Source organism: Melanotaenia boesemani, chromosome 17 (assembly GCF_017639745.1).
Source record: "Melanotaenia boesemani isolate fMelBoe1 chromosome 17, fMelBoe1.pri, whole genome shotgun sequence".
NCBI lineage: Eukaryota > Metazoa > Chordata > Actinopteri > Atheriniformes > Melanotaeniidae > Melanotaenia > Melanotaenia boesemani.
The window spans coordinates 5350224-5372491 of record NC_055698.1 but is presented as its reverse complement, the minus strand read 5'-3'; the positions used below and the strand labels follow the sequence as shown (position 1 = coordinate 5372491).

Below are 22268 nucleotides of genomic sequence, written 5' to 3'. Positions count from 1 at the left end.
CCCATAGGCCTCCCCTTGGCAGAGCAAATTTGTTCAGCACGATACAGCAAACAGATTATCATTTTGCTTGCTATGATGCTGGACAGGACAAGTAAAAAAAAATAAATAAATAAAAAAAAAAAATAAAAAAAAAAAAACAATATTTGAGTAAAGAATGGGCAACTATGTGGGAAACCCTGAATATAACCATTTTGGTTAGGCTATCACCAGAGCCCTCCACTCTGTGCTGAGTCACCTGGAGAATCGGGGAAGCTACACAAGGCTGCTCTTCCTGGACTTCAGCTCAACCTTCAAGCACATCATCCCCAAGATCCTAGTGCAGAAACTCCTGCATCTGGGTCTCTCCTCCCCCACCTGCCAGTGGATTAAGGACTTCTTAACTGACTGCCCACAATCCATCAAACTTGCCCCACACCTCTCCCCCCTCACGCTCAGCACCGGTTCCCCTCAAAGTTTTGCATTGAGTCCCCTCCTCTTCACTTTACACATATGGCTGTACTCCACCCATCTCCCAAACGCCATCAAAAAGTTTGCAAATGACACCACCGTGGTCAGGCTCATCTCAGAGGAGGATGAGTGACTATAGAGATGAGGTTAACAGACTGTCTGCGTGATGTTCAGAGAACAATCTCCCACTGAACAATACAAAAGCTACAGAAATCATCCTAGACTTCAGGAAGGACAGGACGGATCCGGCCCCTCTCTACATCAACGGGGACTGCATGAAAAGGGTCCACTCCATCTGATTCTTTGGCATGCAGATCTCTGATGACGTCTCCTGGACTGACGATACCACGACGGCGGTGAAGAAAGCCCAGCGGCGAATCCATTTCCAGAGGGTGCTCAGGAGGAACAACCTGGAGGAGAAGCTGCTGGTGTCATTCTACAGAGCCAGACAGCATCCTGACATACTGCTTCACAGCCTGGTATGCAAGGAGCTCAGCAGCGGATAGGAAAGCGCTGCAGAGAGTGATCAATACAGCCCAGAGGATCACAGGCTGCTGTCTGCCCATCGCCAGCTCTCGCTACCTCAGCAGAGCTCTACAGATCATCAAAGACTCTTCTCCCCTCTGTTACCACCTGTTTGAGCCGTTAGCCTCAGGACGGTGCTGCAGGTCACACAGAGGCCGGACTAGTAGACAGCTTCCCAGAACAATAACCACATTAAACAATTCAAAATCGCACTGATAAGAACTGCTCAAAAACCTGACGTAAAGTGTCCGTGCAATAACTGTCTAAAACTACTGTCAACATTTTCTCCATCTGCACTATTTACTTTTACATTCTGTTCACTTGCACGATTCCATTGTATTTTATATACTTTTTGCACTCATCTTTCTTTTTGTTCTGATATTTATTTAATATTTGGAAATATTTTAAAAGGCACCATTTTGAGGAGCAGCTACTAAATTCCTTCTTGTTCCAACAATGTTAATACAGGCAGTTCTAATTCTGCAGAGGGTTTGGGTGGAGGGTATGTGGGAATAGGGAGGTACATCATACACCTGTCTTGGAAGCGTCTGAAAGTGGAAAAAATTTTGGGAAAATTTTCAACTCCATTATCTGAAAATCATGGGCTATCAAAAACTAAAGACTTTCATAACTATGTACCTTGGTATTAAAAAAAAATTGTGTTGTGAACAAGAAACTGGCTTCAGAAGAGATCATTGAGCGCTGAGAGGCAGGTAGGTGTCGCTGGTGGCAGGTAAGTGACGCTAATGCTGTAGGTGACGTAGTTCCGGGGGAGACGCAGATTCAAACTAGGCGCGCCCAAACATTTCTACTTTCATTCGATTGTATTTTGTGCCAACTTAATCAAAAAATATTCTTTAAAGTAGGACTATAGTGTCTTTAAAAGGTACACTCTGGAGCACAGCGGGGAGGATTTGGCCAGCCTGACAGATTTTATAGATCGTTGTTACGACAGAATCGTCATGGGGAAACCAAACAACACCTCCACCCCCTCCACCTCATCTAAATCCAAGAGACAGCGAAATGAGGATTCACCTGGAGCTATTTCACCACCGGGGAACGACTCAACAGATGTTCTGATCTCCATAGATAAGAAACTCAGTAGTTTTGATGCGCGTTTGAGTCTGGTAGAAATTCTCCACAAAGAGTTCCAGGCGCTACGTGAATCATTAGAATTCAGCCAGAAGCAGGTGGAAAGTCTGGCTGCAGAAAATGCCGGTCTCAGAGAGACGGTAAAATCCCTCACCGAGGGCTTGACCCGTCTCTCAGATGAAAATAAGAAGATTAAGGAAACGGTGATCGATCTGCAGGCGCGGAGCATGAGAGAGAACCTGGTATTTGCAGGGATTCCAGAGCAGACGGAGGAGGACCCCGAGACCACGGTGAAAAACTTCATCAAAACCCACCTGAAGCTCCCGGAGGAAACGGTGAAAAACATCTCCTTTCACAGAGTCCATCGGCTCGGCGGGAGGAAACCCGGGTCCAGCAGACCAAGACCCATAGTAGCGAAGTTCGTCAGCTTCAAACAGAAGGAGCAGGTGAAGAACCAGGGCCGCGAACTGAAGGGGACCAACTTCGGAGTAAACGACCAATATCCGAGAGAGATTCTGGACCGACGGAGAGTCCTGTTTCCCATCAGAAGGAAATCTATGGCTAATGGCGCTCGCGCTGTCATCGCGGTGGATAAACTGTTTATTAATGGACAACTGTACCGCGACCCGGACATCACTCCGTGGCTCTTCTGATCCCAGGTGCTGTAAGTCAATCTCTCCAAATGATCACTCTTAACTCGCCATTATAGATCACTGACAGTAGAACACACTGCTCGTCTCACCACAGCCTCGACACCTAGATCGATGTATTTTTTTCTGTTTCACCACTCTTCTCACTTTTCACTTTTCACTATCTTTCTATTTCACGTCTTCACTGTTAATTGTAATCCAGCTCGTAATATCAGCAGCGCACGCAACACCGTCAGGACGCACAGCCGCACCATACATGATACAGATAAACACTCGCGTTTACTGTATGAGAGAACACGCATTAAGGTAGACTACATATACGGACATTTAACATACGGACAAACGCGCGCAATCAGGCTGCATGCAAACACGCGCGAACACGCAAGAGGGGCGCACAAAGACACACGCGTCAGTAACACGCATGAAGCATTAAACCGTTCACAATAACCATGTTAAAAATCGTCTGTTGGAATGTACATGGAGCCGGTTCCAGGGAGAAGAGGTTGAAGATCTTTAATAAATTACAGGAGCTGCAGGCTGACATTGTCTTACTACAAGAGACTCATTTAACAAACTCAACCATAGACCTTCTTCAAACAGCTCAGTTTCCTCATGTTTACTCAGCTTGTTACAATTCTAGGCAAAGAGGAGTAGCTACTCTTATTAATAAGAGACTAAATTTTGACATAGATAGCACAGTAGCGGATCCGGAAGGCAGATTTCTGATAACTTTATTATCTATTTGTAATATCAAATTATGTATTACCAATGTGTACGGCCCCAATGCAGATGATCCCTCCTTTTTCCACTCCCTGTTTGCTACACTCCAGAATTATTCAGATAACAGAATAGTGCTAGCTGGTGATTTTAATGTAGTCTTGACTGAACAAGATCGCTGCAGCACATCAGGTAGTCATCGAGTCTGGCAGTCGTCAGAAACTATCAAACAGTACATGAAGGATTTTGGTCTTTGCGATGCTTGGCGCTCTCACCATCCTAAACTAAGAGAATACACCTTCTTCTCTTCAGTTCACCACTCCTTCTCTAGAATAGATTATATATTAAATAGTAACTCACTAATGGGCGACATTTCAGAGACTCAGATACATCCAATCAGCATTAGCGATCACGCACCAGTTTCATTCACTCTGAGAAACAAAAATAATAAACCGATTGGTAAAAGCTGGAGATTTAACACCTCTTTATTGAAAGATCCTGAGTTCATTGATTATTTTAAAAAAGAATGGTCAATTTATATAGAAAAAAATGACATGCCTGAAACTTCAGCGTGTCTCCTATGGGAAGCAGGAAAAGCAGTAATGCGAGGGAAAATAATTTCCTTCTCCTCACATAAGAAGAAGAAGGAAACAGCAAGAGTTTTAGAATTAGAACTCAGGATTAAATCATTGGAGGAGGCTTACCGCATTTCCCCCGAAGAGCACACAATGAATAATATAAGGAAAACTAAATTGCAGCTTAAAGAAATTATAGATAAAAAAACACAGTTTTTAGTGCAAAGACTTCGCTTGGAGAACTTTGAACACAGTAACAAATCTGGAAAGTTTTTAGCAAATCAACTAAAAACAAACAAGGAGAAAACAACAATCTCCTCTGTTAAAGATCAAGACGGAAACATCAGCCATGACCCAGACAAGATAAATGACACGTTTAGAAGCTTCTATAAAACATTATATGAATCACAGATTAATCCAACAGATGAACATATTGAACAATTTTTAAACAACATTAATCTACCAAAACTAAAAAATGAAAATAAAATAAATTTAGATGCACCTATTACTGTAGATGAACTCCACGAAGCTCTCCAACATATGCCCAACAATAAAGCCCCGGGTCCAGATGGTTACTCAGCAGAATTTTACAAGGAATTCTGGACAACGCTAGCTCCTACATTTTATAATATGTTGTTAGAAATACAGGAAAAACAAAAAATACCGCAAAATATGAACTTAGCTAATATAACACTATTGCTAAAACCAGGCAAAGACCCCACACTTCCATCCAGTTACCGTCCCATATCTTTAATAAATGTAGACCTGAAAATAATTAGTAAAGCTCTTGCCAGAAGGATAGAAAAAATAACCCCTCTTATAATACATCCGGACCAGACAGGTTTTATAAAAGGTCGACATTCATCTACTAACACACGTAGACTAATTAACCTCATTGATTACTCTACTTTACATAATCTAGAATCCACAATCATTTCTCTAGATGCAGAAAAAGCCTTCGACAGGGTAAACTGGAAGTTTCTATTTGCAACACTAGACAAATTTGGGTTTGGACCTTCTTTCATAGAGTGGATTAAAATATTATATAATAACCCAAATGCATGTGTGAAAACCAACGATCAAACTTCTCCAAGCTTCCGCTTACAGAGAGGCACCAGACAGGGCTGTCCACTCTCCCCCTCACTTTTTGCCATTTTCATAGAGCCGTTAGCAGCTGCTATTAGACAAAATATAGAAATTAAAGGAATCCAGGGCAAAAATATAGAACATAAAATAAGTCTTTATGCAGATGATGTATTACTCTTCCTTCAGAACTCACAAACATCACTCTCTCAGACAATCACGGTTATTAATAAGTTCTCATCAATATCTGATTATTCTATTAACTGGTCTAAGACTACAGCCATGTCCATCAACTGTGACCTACAAAACATCCCTAATATCAAAATACAGACAGGAAACATTAGATATTTAGGTATAAATATTTCCCCCAGATTATCAGATTTAACAAAATTAAACTATGTTCAGCTACTAAAAACAATAGAAGATGATCTCTTACGGTGGAGGCGCTTACCCATCTCAATAATGGGGAGAGTTGCCACCATTAAGATGATGATCCTACCTAAAGTTAATTATTTATTTTCAATGATACCCACTAAACCCTCCACCAGTTGGTTTAAATCTCTGGACTCTTTCATATCCAAGTTTCTTTGGAAAAACAAGCCGTCACGTATCAGTCTTAAAACCTTACAGCAGACTAAAGATAGAGGAGGACTGGACCTACCAAACTTTAATAACTACTTTATAGCTAACAGGCTGCAGTACATCTCCAAGTGGCTCAAACCCAGTTATCTGGATGAGCCGTGGCTAGATGTGGAGCAGGCTTTGTGTGAGGACTTAGTCATCTCTGACCTGCCGTTCATCAGCTCAACCATTAAACCATATAAGTGCTTTAAAAGCCTTAACATCCGTTTTTCCTTAATGGCTTGGTGGGAATTCTGTAAGATAACCAGATCTTCCCTCTTTCCATGTAGACTTACACCCATCTGGAACAACCCTGACATCCTGCAGAACAAAAAGATGATAAACTTCACTCAATGGAAGACTAAAGGAATACAACAGTTAGGACAGATAATAGAAAATGGAAACTTTGTATCTTTCAACACAATTGTCTCACAGTATGGAATCAACAGCAATAAATTCTTAGAGTACCACCAACTAAAATCAATTATATGTAAGAAGTATACCCCTGTACAGTTAGACTTGCAGCTTCCTGTCAGAATAGCAGAATTCCTGAATCATAATACTCCAAAATTATTATCAAAAATATATAGATTACTTGCAAAGCTAGAAGACAGGATATCTCTCCCGACTTCAAAATGGGAAGATGATTTATCTAATAACTTTGATCAGAAAAGATGGTCACAAATATGTTTAAACACGTTTAAAATGACTCAGAATTCAAATATACAACTAATACAATTCAAAATTCTCCATAGAACTCATTATACAGGACACAGGATGTTCAGGATGGGCCTTTCACCATCAGATATCTGCCCACACTGCTCTGAGAACACCTCTGATAGCTACATCCATGCGCTGTGGTCCTGCACACCTGTCCAAAGGTTCTGGATTAAGGTGTGTGAAGATCTCTCAAAATGGTTTTAAACTAGTTTTCCTGCAAACCCCACACTTTGCCTACTGGGCGACCTGGGTGACACCAACATAGGAATACACTCCATAAACTTGGTCCTCGCAGTCTTATGCATCGCAAAGAAAACTATTCTTGTGAACTGGAAAGATAAGAATAATTTGTCTATCCAGCAGTTTAGAAATCTCCTGTTAGATCACATCAGCATTGAGACAATGTCTGCCTCCTCCAGGAACCAGTCAGATGACTTTCATTCCCTCTGGTCCCCTGTGACTGGCTACATCACTTAATGTAGGTGGAGGATTGCGGCTTCGCTGGGATGGGGGCGGATGTGGGTGGGGGGTCCCTGGTGGCTTCAGGTCTCCGGTTGTCTCCTGGGTGGGGATCTAGGCTGCTCCGCTGCTGGGTCGGCTGGGGGTTCCGGTCTGGGCGGGCGGCATTAGGTGGGCCCCGGGGTGGGGCTGCCTCGTGGCGGTGGGGGGTGGCAGCCGGGGTGCCTGGGTCGGTGTCCGTCGGCCCCTGGCCGGGTGGCCGGTCGGGCCCGGGGTGGGCCGGGTGGGGGCCCCGGGCTCTGGGGCGTCGGGTCTCCCCCCGCTCCTGGGGGTGGGGGGTCTGCCGCTGCTGGGGGGGGCTGGGCCCGTCCGGATGTGCCGTGCCGGGGGTTGGTCCGTGCCCTGGTGCTTGGTCGCAGCCCCGGAACCTGGGTGGGGGTGTGTTTGTGTGTGGGTGTGTGTGTGTGTGTGTCTGTGGGTATGCTGGTGTGTGGGTGGGTGTAGAGGGACGTGTGTGCCGTATGTGTGTGTGGGTGTGTATGAAGGTCTGGGTGTGTGCGTGTATGTGTGTGTGTGAGTAGTGTGCGGGTGTGTGTGTGGAGGTCTATGTGGGATGTGGGTGTGTGTGAAGGTATGTATATATGAGTGTGTGCACGTGGAGGTCGAGGTGTGTGTGGAGGAGTGAAGGAGTGGGTGGAGGCGTGAGTATGTATGGAGGTGCTTGTGTGTATATGCAGGTATGTATGTGAGTGTGTGTGTAGTGGTGTATGTGTATGGAGGGGTATGAGAGTGTGTGTGTATGTGGGCACCGGTGTGTGTGTTTATAGGTATGTGCGTGACGTGTGTGTGTGGAGGTATGTGCACGTATTGAGGTGTTGGTATATAGAGGTGTGTGAGAGTGTGTGTGAGTGGCTGGGGAGAAAAAAAAAAAAAAAGGGAGTGTGTGCGTTTGCAGGGGGTTAGGACGTGTCCTCTGGGGGGCGCCCTGGCTGGGTGTTGGGGGCGGGGGCCTGGGGTTCCCTTCCTTCGCCTCGCCCCCCTCCCACTCAGAAAGAGGAAAGTGGCCCCTTGGGCTGGTGGCTGGCCCCTGGGGGGGTTCGTGGCGTGCCTGGGTTGGGGTGCCTGCTCTGGGCCTGTGACGCCCTTCGGGGCCGGCGGGGGACGGGGGCGCCCTAAGCCACTGGCGGGTCGTCTTCCAGGGGGGAGGCTTACCCCCCTCTGGACCTACATCTCCTGACCCCTCCCCTCCCCACTCTTCACTACATACACAGGTAGGGCCGTGGGGGGTGTGCTTGTTGCGCTGGGCGGGGCAGGGGGGGTCATCATAGTGGCCCCGTTGCTTCGCCGAGCGGCAGCATGCCTCCCAGCTTTTAATTCCACTTAGTCACTGAGCACAAATAACATTTGCAACATACAAACACGTTTTGGGGGGTGGAACATGCGAGGTCAGGTGGGTGGGACTGCTCAGGTGGCCCCACCCCCTCCTCAATGCAGTTACTGCCCCCCAATTTTAACCCTCTTTTTTTAATTGCAAACAGCACATAATATATTCCCTCACTAGTGGGGGAGGGAGGGGCGATGGGGTCTTCAAGCGCCCCTGTCTCCATGGATGGCCCGGGGGCGGGGCGGGTGGCCTGTCGCGTTGGCCCGGGGCGTGGGCGGGCTGTCCCGGGGGGTTTGGCTGCTGGCCCTGGGGGGAAGGTGCTGTTTTGGGGGTGGGGAGTGGGGGACTGGGGCGGGGTGGGGGGGGGGGGGGTGGGGGCCTGGCTCGTGTCTCCTCGCCTCCTGGCTGGGGCTGTCCCCCCGCTGCGTGGGGTGGCGGGAGGATGGTGGTGGGGGGATGGTGTGTGTGTGTGGGAGGGTGGGGTGTGTGGAGGTGGATGTGTGGTGTGTGGGAGGGGGGGTGGTGTGGGTGTGGGAGGATGAATGGTGGAGGGATGATGTATGTGGGGGAGGATGGGGTATGTGTGGGAGAATGTATGGTGCAGGGAGGGGGAGTGTGTGGGAGGATGGATGGTGGAAGAATGGTGTGTGTACAGGAGGATGGATGGTGTATGGGAGGGAGGATGGTGTGTGTGTGGGGGAGTGGTGTATGTTTGGGAGAGTGGGTGATGGAGGGGTGGTGTGTGTGTGTGTGGGAGGATGGGGTACGTGAAGGTGGATGTTTGGTGTAGGAGAGGGAGGACGGTGTATGTGTAGGAGAATGATGTATGTGTGGGAGGATGGGTAGTGGAAGGATGGTGTGTGTGTGTGTGTGTGTGGGAGGTGTGAAGGTGGAGGATGGTGTATGTGTGGGAGGATGAGTGGTGGAGGGATGATGTGTGTGTGGGAGGATGGGGTAGGTGTGGGAGAGTGTATGGTGGAAGGATGGTGAGTGTGTGGGAGGATGGATGGTGGAAGGATGGTGTGTGTGTGGAAGGATGGATGGTGGAAGGATGGTGTGTGTGTGTGGGAGGACAGAGTATGTAAGGGTTGGATGGTGTATGTGTGGGAGGATGAATGGAGGAGTGGAAGGAGAGTGTGTGTGTTTGTGTGTGTTGGTCTGGGGGGGGGGCAGGACTGGTTCTCGGGGTGTGCGGCTGGGCGCTGGGGTGTGGGGCTGGCCTCTGGCGGTGGCCGTCTGGGCGGGCCGGGTCCCCCCGGGTGGCGTGCTGGCCCTTGGCCTGTGGGGGTGGGGGGTGTCCCTGCGCTCCTGGGCCCGGGCCCTCTGCCCCGTCTGTCCCGGGCGGCCGGTGCCCGGGGGGGTCGGGGACTGCTGGCCTCGGCCTGCCGGGGCCGGTGCCCTGTGTCCACGGGGCGGCTCCTGCTGGGGTCTCCTGCTGCTGCCTTCCTGGGCGGGCGAGTGGTCGTCTCTGTGGACCGGTCGGGATCTGTAGCCTACGGGGGGGCTGGTGGCCTGGGTCTCGGGACCGCTGGCCTGACTCTGGCCTCTGTTCAAGTGAGGTGGCATCTGCATGATCACTCTGCATGGTCACTCCTTCCTGAACGTCTCCACACAGTCTTTGCGTCGCCATGTGGCCGAGTTCTCCAGCATATCCACACAGGTTTCTCTGCGCGTGTTCTTGAATACAGCAGTTTCACTTATATCTATTATCATATTTTTTTTTCTTTTTTTTTTTTTTATTTCTGTTCTTATTATTATTATTACTCTTACTCTTATTATTATTACTACTACTATTATTATTATTACTATTATTGTGATTATTATTATTGTTACTATTATCAACTAGTTGTGTAATGACCTACTGGCCAGGATGATCTTAGCTATATATGTTGCAAGTAGTATGGATTACATGGTTTTCTGTATAATGTTTTAAGTCCCCACCCGCACTCCCCACACCCTTTCTGTCCCTCTCTCTCCCCTCCCTCTTCTCTCTACTTTCTTTTCTATCTCTCTCTCTCTCTGTCCCCTCCGGTCGAGTCCAGCATTAAGAGTCTGATTTAATAAAGTTTTTCATGTCATCAAGAGGGACTTTATACATGTAGTATAAATCCCTGCTTGATAGAGTAAAATTGCCCAGCACCAGACAGCAGCCAGACAATCATTCTGTTTGCAACGATGCTGGACAAGACAAGTTAAAAAAAAAAAAAAAAAAAAAAAAAAAAAAAAAAAAAAAGAAACTGGCTTCTATAACAGAACTGAACATTACTACTGACATTTATACAGTGAAACAAATTACCTATGATTACAAAAACTTTTTGTTTTGACAAGTGGGAAAAGTGGACATGTGACATCAAAGAAATAGTTTGAATACATACATATTCATGGACTATATATTGGACAGCCACAACCAACAATATCTCTACCTTTGTTTTGTATTTTTGTTTTGTTTTTATTTTGTATGTTTTTGTTTTCCACTGGTTCTACTTTTTGGTCGTAGCAACTTGAATTTCACATTCTTATAAATATGGATTTGGAGCAACAGATGAAAATGTTCGTATATGAAAACTGTAATAAAAATTATAGAGTTAAGAAAAAAAAAATGTTTGCTGTGTTTTCCAGGAAAGTGTGGAGAGCATGGAGGAGATACCAGGAGACAAGCTAGTATACTAGGAGATGCGGAGGGGTCTGCAGGAGGAACAGGAGGAGCACTCCCAGAGCCCTACAAAATTACGTACAGGACCACACAGACTTCCATGTGCTAGCCAGAGGTATCCTGACTGCAAGTAGGTACTGGGATGAGATCCTCAGACCATATGCTGCTGCAGTGGGACTTGGGTTCCTTCTGATGCAGGACAATGCTCGGCCTCATGTGACTGGAGTGTGTCGGCAGTTCTTGCATGACGAAACATTGATACTATGAACTGGCCCGCCCGTTCACCAGACCTGAATCCAGTCCTGTACCTCTGGGACATCATGTGTCGTTCCATTGATCACCATCACATCGCACCGCAAGCTGTCCACGTGTTTACTGATGCCCTGATCCAGATCTGGGAGGAGATCCCTCAGGAGAGGATCTGTCGTCTCATCTGGAGCATGCCCAGATGTTGTAGGGAGTGCATACAGGCGTGCTGAGGTCACATACACTAGTGAAGCTCATTTTGAAGTGTCTTGGGGAATTTCCACAGACGTTGGGTCAGCCTGTGATCTGATCTTTCCGCTTTTATTTTGACTTTGATTCTGAATCCAGACCTCCATGGGTTAAAGATTTTGATTTCCATTTATTATTACCTTATTTTCTTCTCCACACATTCCACCATGTAATGAATAAAGATGTTCAACTGTATAATTTCATTGATCAAGATTTTTAAGTCTTCCCTTGACATCACTTCCTGTTGTGGAACGTGGCAGCACCCGTTAGCATTAGCTGCTAATATGATTGCCCGCAGTCTTAGCATTGGCTGCTAATGTCAGCAGTAATAAGCTGCGAAAGACTTCATAGATGAATATAATCCACACTGGTGAAGGAAAACATCTGAATGTGACATTATCTCAGCATGAGAAGCTGATTTTAGACGGAGGCCACACAGGAAACCAGTTGTGTAAACTAAGATCTCGCCGAGCTTTGGTAAGTCACTCAAGAGTAGGGTCACGTTACCAGGAATGACAAAAAATCCATTTCCAAGTTTTATGAATCAATATTGTATTTGTTTTTTCTTTGAATCAATTAAAATCGATAAATTGATTTTTTAAACCCAGCCCTAATAAATAACCAATGCAGCTGTTTTTATAGCCATGTTAGACAACAGCACAAAGATGAAACTGTAAAGCTAAAATCTTCATTTTGAAACTGCGCTAACAAATTCCTTGCAACTAATATACAATTATTTCTGTAGAGTTAGTAAAGCTTTTATATACCCCCATGTGCAGAAATGGAAAATATAGAAGAAATTCGGACTACAGTGTAGCATTCAGCACATTTATGTGTTGAGAGTACATATTAGATGTGTTAAAAGTAGTTGCAGAAACCGTCAATCGTGTTATTTTGCTTAGTGATGAGAGCACTGGTACAATCCCAAACCAACACAGAACCTTTCTTTGGGATCAGTTGCTGATAATAGTCTAGACAACTCTTTTTAATTTGGGTCCAGAGGAGAGAGCAGTCATTTCTTTCAAGAAAAATCTGGAATATTTAGTTGTCTGGAAACAATATAATTTAACTCCATGTCTATGGGGAAGTGAGGGAGGTGGAAGTTTGCCTCCAGGAACAGGAGGACAAACTTCTTATGGGAATGAAGCCAAAATAAGCAACTAAACTTCAGAAACAAGCCAAGAAATATAAAATGCCAATTATATTATTTAGCCATAGCAGCCAATATCTGCAGCATTTAAAAAAAAAATAAAAAATTTAAAAAAAGGCCAGAAGTTGCACAAAACTGCCGAGTCATCCAAGTTCATCTGACTCACCCTTGAAAAGCACTAAATGTTTGTAACTTCACTTGTCATCTATCTCAACAATTTAGTCTCCAACTTCCTCACATGTAAATCTGATGTTATCTGTTGGAAGATCGAGGTCAGGTTTACGTAAATAGCTTATTTCAACAAAGTGCTCCACAGTCAATAAAAAAACATTTACAACAGATTTTAAGGTAACAAGAGATAATAAAAAATAAAAATAAAAAGGTAAAATAAAAACATTTAAAAGAAGATGAAAACATGGGGGACAACATGTTTATGTGTGGCAGGTCTTCAGGATAGATACTGTCCCTCAGAGACTACACTCTCCTTGAAAATATCGTCCTGAAACTGAGCACTGAGGTACAACTGCCTCAGCATCACCTGGGTCAACCACAGAAAGAAAGACACCAAATGCCTTGCAAAGGATTCTGGGAGCAAGGGGTCTCCACATCTCAGCTCTGGATTCATGCAGTCAGTGGTTGAAGCAGCACAGATGAAGGTGGAAGTCACCATCCTTACAGAAAGTCCCCGTGCTAATGTAGACGAGACTAAAACGTTCTGTACTTAATGTCGACAGCCTACTCTGCCCGGCAGGAGGACCAAAAGATGAGAGCTGCCTATGAACACCGATGGAAGGCACAGAAGGAGATCCAGGAAACCATTCAGAGCCAAGTATGAGAAGCAGGAAGTGGTCATTAAGAAAAAAAGACCAAGGTGATCTCTGTATTCCAAAGTGAGATGATGGCTCTACTGATACATAAAAAGTAGTGTTTAACCTGGGTTTTAAAAATGAGTTTACCTGCAAAAACAGACTTTTTAAAGCCTTTTCCATTATCTGTAGTATCAATTTCATCATCACCTCCACTCCCCCTTCAACTGGCTCGCACAAGTAAACAATGCAGCAACACAGAGTTTATTCAGTCTTGGTATTTCTGTTTTTTACTTTGGTATTTTCAGGATAATCTGTCCAGTAAGAGCAGCAGGAGAGGCAGCCACATCACTTCCTCTCTTTGGTTTACTGGATGGTCCGTTTGCTTTTACACTAAAGCGAACCACAGCAGGGTTCACTTGCAAAGTGAATTGAGACCCCTGGTTTTCAAGCGGACCAGAGTATGCTTCTTTGGTCCACATCAAAGTCCACATCATGAGCATTTACACTGCTCCAAACAAACCACACTATCTGTGGAAGTGGATCAAAGTTGGTTTAAAGCAGACCAAACAGCACCAGTGTGAATGTGCCCAGAGTAAATAATGAGATAAAGGTTTACAATGAGGACATTTGATGCATCTCAGCCAGGTAAAGGGTAGCCTCTGGGATGTCTTCAGGTTGCCTGGTAACTTCATCAGAATCTATTCTACATCCATCGATTTTCTTCTGCTTATCGGAGGTCATGTCACAGGGGCAGCAGCTTAAGCAGGGGAGCCAAGACTTCCCAGCCACTTCTCCCAGCTCCTCCAGAGGACCCTTAAGGTGTTCCCAGGCCAGCTAAGAGAAGTAGTTTCTCCAGTGTGTCCTGGGTCTCCCTCGGGACCTCCTCCCACTGGGATATCACCAGAACATCTCACCAGAGAGGCATCTTTATTAGATGCCCAATCAACCTCATCTGGCTCATCTCCTTAGCTCCGTCTTCAGCATAACAGACCAATGCAGAGCCCAGATCATTGTGGACGCTGCACCGACCTCTTGTCTATCTCCCGCTCCATTCTTCCCACATTCAAGTCTATTCTGTACTCCAGTCTCTCTGCAAAGCAACGTGAACAATGCCCATTTTCACCCACTGCTGCAGTGGTAATATTATTGGTTTAATTTGGTCTGGATATTAAATATGTATTTTTAATACCTTCTAATACATTTTTTATTAAAAATTCAATAGTCAAGATATTTAAAGGACCAATAAATACCCTCACCATTTATTATTTACACAGGACAAGCACACTTGTTTCTCATGTATATACATTCATACATCTTTTTATGAGGTGAGTACCTTTCCATAGTAGGAGATGGCTTCTTTGTACTTCTCAATAATGTCCTCAGGACTCAGGCAGTTCTTTGCTCGTCCAATCTCAGTGCTGGTGTCTGCACTGATGCCGTTGGCTGTGAGGGCACCTATATCCAAAACAGGACGGAATAAGTTAAGCAAAGGAAACATGAAAACAAAGCAAAGAGAATTTTTAAATGTACCACTAAGTCCTTAAAGATTCTCCTGACCTCCCATCACCACATGCATAAACATATGTACACTATCAGTCAAAACTTGAAAACTACTATTTATTTATTTATTTTGTTTGTAAGTGCGCCCAAACCTTTGACTACTCCTGTATAATAAATAAGACATAGCACGTTGTTCAAATGTCTGGGATCAAGGAAAAGAAAAAGGTGATAAAAAATGTTTAAATAAAACTCAATGAGTGGATTCCTTTAAAATTAAATGCAAACATTAAATTGAGACCAGCTGAACCCCATAATCAATAAAAAGCAAAAAAAAATGAATATTTTACAATCCCCAGAGTTATAAAGATGTAATGCCTCCAAAAAAAGTAGCTTAATGTTGAGCCACAAATAAACTGGTACCTGAAATAGCTCAAAAGCAACAGTGTGGTGCTTCTTTAAGCCAAATCTGATTAGAATACAAATGAAACTGAGAGCTTATTGCCTAGAAACGGGGCTGTGTCCATAGCAACAGTGTGATGTTTCTGTGTGAATAATGATTTGCTAGTCTGCACCATTTCTTTGGCAAAAAGAACAAGCAATGTGACAAAATAGGTATTGATTTTTTTTAACTATAAACCAGCAACAGCTGAGATGAGAAGTTATTAAAACATATCACATCATAGAATTAGATAATTAGTTTAAAAAAAAAAAGTGTGTTCATTGATAACATCCCTTTAAGCAACATTTAACAAACAGGAAGTTAAACAGATGTTTGACTGCCACCTGCAGGAGCTCTGACAGAACTACATTACATTCTTAGACTACTTCTCAATGATTTGGAAAAGCTTGTATCACAACTAGATTTAGGATATGACAAATTAGAATAAAGAGAAAAATAAACTGGAAATTGAAGAAACTTAAAGAATGGTGAATCCTCAATGAGTTTTAAAATAAACTATACAAATCAAGGTGGTGATAGCATCAAAAGGAAGTAAACAGGGCTCATGTGACCACAAATAAAAATAAAAGAAATAAAAAAAAAAAAAAAAAACAGGGACAGTGGCATCTAAAAGAGCTACGTTGGTTAGACATTTCATACCTGGGTCAATGAGAACCTCCTGAGCCCCTACAGACAGAGAGAAAAAATGCAGATTCACTCCATCACGCAAGGCGCAGTGTTAGCAGTGTTAGTCCCAACAATCAGCTGTGCTAGCAAAGATCCTTTCTCAACAGTTAGCATGTAGCTGCCACTTATGCAATGAAGCAATGGGTTAAATAAGACGGGACACAGGATACTTCCACAAATATATATTTATTTCATTGGGGATATCTTTTTTTTATTTTATGAAAAAGCTACTTTATTTTGTCTCCATAACTGCAGCAGCTGTCATTACAGCCCACTGCCACTCTCACGGTGTTTATATTGTAGTTACATTAATACACATTAACTCTGACTTTACATCCAACTGAACTGACTGATCTATTTTTACGACACATTGCTGTTTACTGGCGAAGTTATACAGTATGTACTTTAAAGTGGTTCCATCTACACTTTACATTTACATGCACCAGCCACTTTATTAGGTACACCTGTTTAACTGCTTGTTAACAGATGGGGAATAGCCAACTGCATTGCAGCAACTCAATGTAAACATGTAAACATGGTCAATAGTTGCTAAAGGTCAAACTGAGCATCAGAATGGGGATTAAAGGGGATTTAAGTGACTTGGAACTTGGCATGGTTGCTGGTCTGAGTTTTTTGATAACTTTTGATCTACTGGGATTTTCATTCACAACCATCTCCAGGGCCCGGTTGTTCAAACGTAATCCAACTGAATTTTTGGTTATCAGATAGGATCAAATCTTGAAAATGGGTTGTTCAAAAGTGAAAACCGGACTCTGAAACCGGCTTGGATGGCGTAATCCAATCCTGGTTGTTATCCGGATAAAACCTTTGGTTTGGGTTGTTCAAAACTTTTGAGAAGCATCCAGATAACTTAGACCAAAAAAAAAAAAAAAAAAAAAAAAAAACAGGATTATCCTGATCCCAGCAGACGGTATGATTACAAGGCGGATCTCAGGAAGAACATGGGGTACAACCTAACAGTTGATCAAAGAATTTTTTCGGTTCATATGGTTATAATTGTATTTTGCACCTGACGTGTTTAACCGTTACAGGAATAAAGTGGTTAAAATGGGCGCAGTCTACCTATGAAGCCTTTCAGCATAGTAAAGCAAAGATAAATAAAATAAACATCTTGTCCCCATGAAATACACCCCCAAATTCAATAACAAACACACATACAATGATCTATCTTCCTGTCAGTCATCACTACTTAATCAGAAAAGAACCTGTCAGAAATCTAACGATGCATCCCTCACTACACGTCCCGTCCGTCCCCCATTCTGACAGAAAGCCAGAGGTTGGGCCTCCACACGGGGCTCAGGTCGTCATTAACATCGTCACAGAGAGGGACATTGCGCTTTTTTTAATTAGGACATTCCTGAAATATCCACAATGTAGTTGTTAACGGATTAGTTTTATATTTGTTGTGGCTCTGATGAGAAGTCATATAATTATACACAGAAGTGGATGTTCATGATTTCCTGTGTGTTGTCGCAAAGGGAAAAGTACTTAAAGTGACCTCATACCGTCTCTTCTACCTGTTGTTCTTCACATGGCCGGAACCACATTGAAAATTTGGATTTGATCCTGAAAAACGGGATTCTGGATCAGGGTGATCCAATCCAATGCTGCTCTGAACAACCGGGATCAAAGTAAGATGGTTTACATGATCCTCCATCCTGAAAAATGGGATTCCCAAATCCGGATAGCTTTTATCAGGATTAACTTTTTTGAACAACCGGTCCTAGGGTTTACAAAGTATGGTCTGAAAAAGAGAACATATCCAGTGAGCAGCAGTTCTCTGAAGAGGGCAGAGTGGCTGAAGATGACACGATAAGCTCTGGTGACGGTATTTACTTGTCACAGCTACATTCCTTTGTATTCAAAAGTGATTCCTATAGTCGTGCCATTCCATCATGTTTTGGCTTTAATTTACAACCCAGACTGAAAAAGTAAGGGCAGTATGGAAAATCCTTATAAAAAACCTATAATTAATTTGATTTTAATTCATTGTAGACAAACTGAACCCAATATCTTTAATTTTTTTGTCTTATCAGTTTAATTTACTTTGTTAATATAAATACTTTTAGCATTTTAGGCCTGAAGCAAATTCCTAAAATGAACAAAAAGATAAAACAAAGCTGGGATCAGTAAGCTTTTACTACTTTATAATTTTGCAATTCCTTCTTGGGAAACATAAAAACTGTTTGCAAAACTCATTAAATATTCAAGTGTTTTGTTGTCCCAACTTTCTTCTTCCACATACATCTTCAGGTGTGCAGCAGCACAGGGCCGTCCCATGCCTCCGTAATGTGTGTGCAGAATGTGTTTCTGTATCTTCTTGTTGAAAACTGAATGGACATCTATGGAAAAGATGTGGCCATGAAGACAGCATATGTTGCTGTAAAATCTGCCATCACAGGCATGCTCAGTAAATGAACTTTGCCAAGAAGATACATCCCACACACACACCATCATGAAGCCTGGATTTCAGAATTGTTGCTGAGAAGTCTGGACGGTCCTTTTCATTTCTGATCACACAGCTTCCTCCAACAAAAATCTGGAACTGGTCTGACCACAGTCCACATTTATTTTTCCATTTACCACCCAAGATGCCTCTGAGTCCAGAGAAGTCAACACTTCTTCTGGACAAGGTTAACATGAGGTTTCTTTGCAGAGTAAAGAGTTATTTGTGAGCATAATTCCATTTTGTAGCGCTGACTAAATGCTTCCCAGAAGCAAGACGTTCCATCTGCTCTGGATGGATGGTGTTTCTGGCTGTGGTGCCATCTGATGGATCAGATATCACAGGCACCTTGCACCCTTTTTACTTTATACATGGAAATTTCTCCGTGGTTGAATCGTTTGTCAAAATTCTGCGTTGTAGTTGGGTAAATATGCAGATCACTGATTTTAAAAATTGTAATGATTTTCTCATAAATTTATTCCTCTGACTTTTTAATGCTCCTTAAATCTTTTTATAGTTTTTAATGGATCAAAAAATGATAATTAAAGACCTGTTTTCATTACTTGTTTGTATTAGTTGAAGACATAAATAAAGCCGCATTAATATCACATTAATGTCACAGTGTGTTAATTGAAGGTTATAAAGTAATTAAGCGTTCATTAGTATAAACAACAGAGCCTTCAGCAGTGGCAGAAGATTAAGTTAATACAAAGCACACATAGAGCAAAGTTTGGGCTTCCAGTCTACAGACACTCTCAGTCATTCACAGGTCCCAGTGTTTGTTTCCGGCTGTTAAAAGCGGGATGGACTCACCTGGTCTGTGGCGTTTCCCTGCATCTGCTGGCTGAGAGATACTCGGTTTGCGTCCAGCCATCTTCCCCGCTGTGCCTCCGGGGTAGTGGAATATGACAGAGGCTGAACATAATCCCTCCAATGCAGCTGCAAAAAAGAAAAAGACAACAATAGAAGAATCTGCTCCCTTCTTTGCTTATCTAATTTTTCAGTTTTCTGAATTAAGCACAGAAAATTAAATAAATCAAGCAGTAAGTAAAGAAAATTAGAAATAGTTTATGAGGAGGAACTGTGTGAGGATGAGTTCAAAAGATATGGATGAAAGTCTACATTTATAGCTCTATATATCCACATCTAAGGCCAAAAAAAAAAAAAAAATTTGGTCTCAAAATTTTATGAACAACAGGCATTATAATTTTCCACAGCTGCTGTTCCACATTATAAAAGGTCACTTAGATGGGATGCAACCCTTTCCCACGGAAATAATTTCTAAAATTGTCTGCAGCCTGTGTGCCTGCCCTTTCAATTTGGAACCAGTTCAGCCTCCACTATTAGTTCCTTTCAGCTTCCTCAAAGACTCCTCTACGGAGGAACCATTTACTTCCCTCTGCTGGGGCAGATGCTGTATTTATGCAGTGGCAGAACAAAGGACTGAAATGTTTTCAGGACCTAAATAATACAGTACAGAGTTTCTGCAGAATTAATTTATATATTTGGATTACTGACAACTCATTAATTTCCTCATTATTTCATCACAGTTCATAATTGTGCATTTCTTTGTTTTTAACGTACCCAACAACATTCTTAAAGTAGTCCTGGGAGGACTTCCTAGATTCAGACCCCTAGTGGTATTTAATTAATGGATTAAGGATCAGCAGCACATGCGCATTAAAACAGTTGACTGAAATTAAAGTACCTTTATTTTAAATTAAATGCTCCTAAAATAAAATAAATGAAAAATACTTTTCAATGACCATAACAATAATACAGCTGTGCAAAATGCAAAAGAAAAGATGCTTTTAACTCAAAACAAGCTGTCTCGATATAAATGATATTCCCTCCATCTATACTGCGTCTGATAAAGTCTCGATATATTTGAAAATCTTGATATATTGCCCAGCCTATTAGAAGGCCTCATATTATGCATCCTCTAGGCTTACCACCAAGCCAGAGGAAGTCATTTACGCCCCTGAGCAGCTCCACAGCCATGTGATAGTGGACCAGCGCGTCCTGCAGCATCCCTGCCTGCAGACACAAGTCTCCAACATGCTTCCTCATTCGTCCCTGGCAGCGCTTCTTGTAATGCCTGTGGGAAAAGCAGCCGGAAGGAGGAGAAACACTTATTCAGACAACAGCAGGATGAATCGGATAACTCTACTGTATTTTTTGGTGTGTGTGTGTGTGGGGGGGGGGTCTCTTGGATAACTTTTTGTTGATTTACTAAGTGGAAGTTCTTGAGTTTGCACTATAATAAATTATTGCTGCATGGGACCAGGACAGTAGACGCATCAGTCAGTTACAGAGGGGATAAATGGGCTGGGAGAGCAGAAGCAGAGCAAGACATGGTATGAACAGGCCTATCAGTCCTGCACAATGAGACAAAGATGGGAGCAGCTTCATCAGGATACAAAGAAAATTTAACTGCATTAAGGGAAAATTTCAATAAGTGTGCAAGACATTTGAGCCCTCAAAGTCTGGGAAGGTCAAGGAAAGACAATAAAGAGGATCAGCAGGTGATCAAGGACTCAAGGTGAAGTTTCATAGTTATTGAATCTAGAAGGAAGGAACTACAAACACCTTTAAAATTCAGACTAATGCTCCGTGGACTACAGAAGCTAACACAAAGGTCTTGTTTCTGTATGTTTTGGCAGTACTATGCCAAGCTGGAAGGCAATGAATGATCTAATAAATAAACAAATAAATAAGATATGAGATCTATCATGAGGCCGCTGTGTCATTCACCCAAACTTCCCAATCCCAAATATTCTCTGAAGTTGGGATCATCCTCAGCAGCTTGGCATCCAAACTACCAACTCCTCCTTCAGTGAACCCTAACAAAGCCTTCAGCTGGTTTCAGGGCTTTATGTTTGCTATAAATAATAATTTATATCTAATAGGATCATTTTAAAATGAGTTCTCATTTAAATACAAGGAAATAATCCCACTGTGGTTTAGTGTATAATGTCAAGACCTAATTTCTTAGTAATTTCTTAATAATTGTATTAATTTCGTGGAAAAAAAATTATATTGAGCGACTATTTATAAGAAAGAGGCCGTCGGACACATCTACAGCATTGTGAATATCTGTCTCTTGTATTTTTAGAGTGTCTGCCTCGTCACCATTATTAGACCTGCTCAACATCTGTTTCTGTTAATTCATCATCTTTTTATTAGAAAATACCAAAAGATTTGCACCCAAGCCCAGAGAAGTGGAACTGAACCAGTTCTGAGATGAACTGCTATGTGGGTTTTGACAAAGTCTGAATCAATGCAGTGACAGAACATAAGAGTTTCCAGCTTACATGAAACTGTTGTTCATGATTTTCCTCTTTCATCAGCTGCTGTAAAACTTTAAAGAAAAAGTTGCGCTACAAAGCTGTCATGCACTGAATGTTAGTTTAATATAAGACATACGAAGCGTGCGAGATCTTCCTTGTAAACACTGGGTAACTTTATAACAAAACTAATCTTAGAGGAACAGCTAACCGTTGTCACGCTGACCTAACATTAGCAATAATAACAAACACAGCCTGCTTGACAAATCTGCCAAAAACTGACAAGAAAATCTGCTAAATTTCCCTAACACGAGGAGAAAAGAGTATTTAGACTGATGCATCTGTCTGAGCTGCATTTGGTTGTAGAGAAGCTCGGGATTCAACAACTGTTGAAAACTTCGGAGCCATGTTAGTGCCTTCAATCAAGTGCATAGATTTTTTTACTTAGTTTCCTTGTTTATATGCTCTGAGTTCGAACTGCTCTTCCCGTTAAAAATCTGCTCATGCA

General features: G+C 42.8%; 1 protein-coding gene across 2 annotated transcripts in view; it reads right to left on the bottom strand.

Moving 5' to 3' along the window:
* Nucleotides 1–22268, bottom strand: part of trappc9 (trafficking protein particle complex subunit 9) — a 273450-nt gene that overhangs the window by 244869 nt on the left and 6313 nt on the right. Inside the window, exons 3-6 of one of the 2 annotated variants that reach the window (XM_042011968.1) lie at nucleotides 20426–20571; nucleotides 19287–19412; nucleotides 15980–16006; nucleotides 14714–14835 (exon numbers count right to left, since the gene is read on the bottom strand). In XM_042011968.1, coding sequence (XP_041867902.1) covers nucleotides 14714–14835; nucleotides 15980–16006; nucleotides 19287–19412; nucleotides 20426–20571 — 421 coding nt within the window. The remainder of the gene's footprint in view (nucleotides 1–14713; nucleotides 14836–15979; nucleotides 16007–19286; nucleotides 19413–20425; nucleotides 20572–22268) is intronic. The other variant, XM_042011969.1, reaches the window with a different exon arrangement.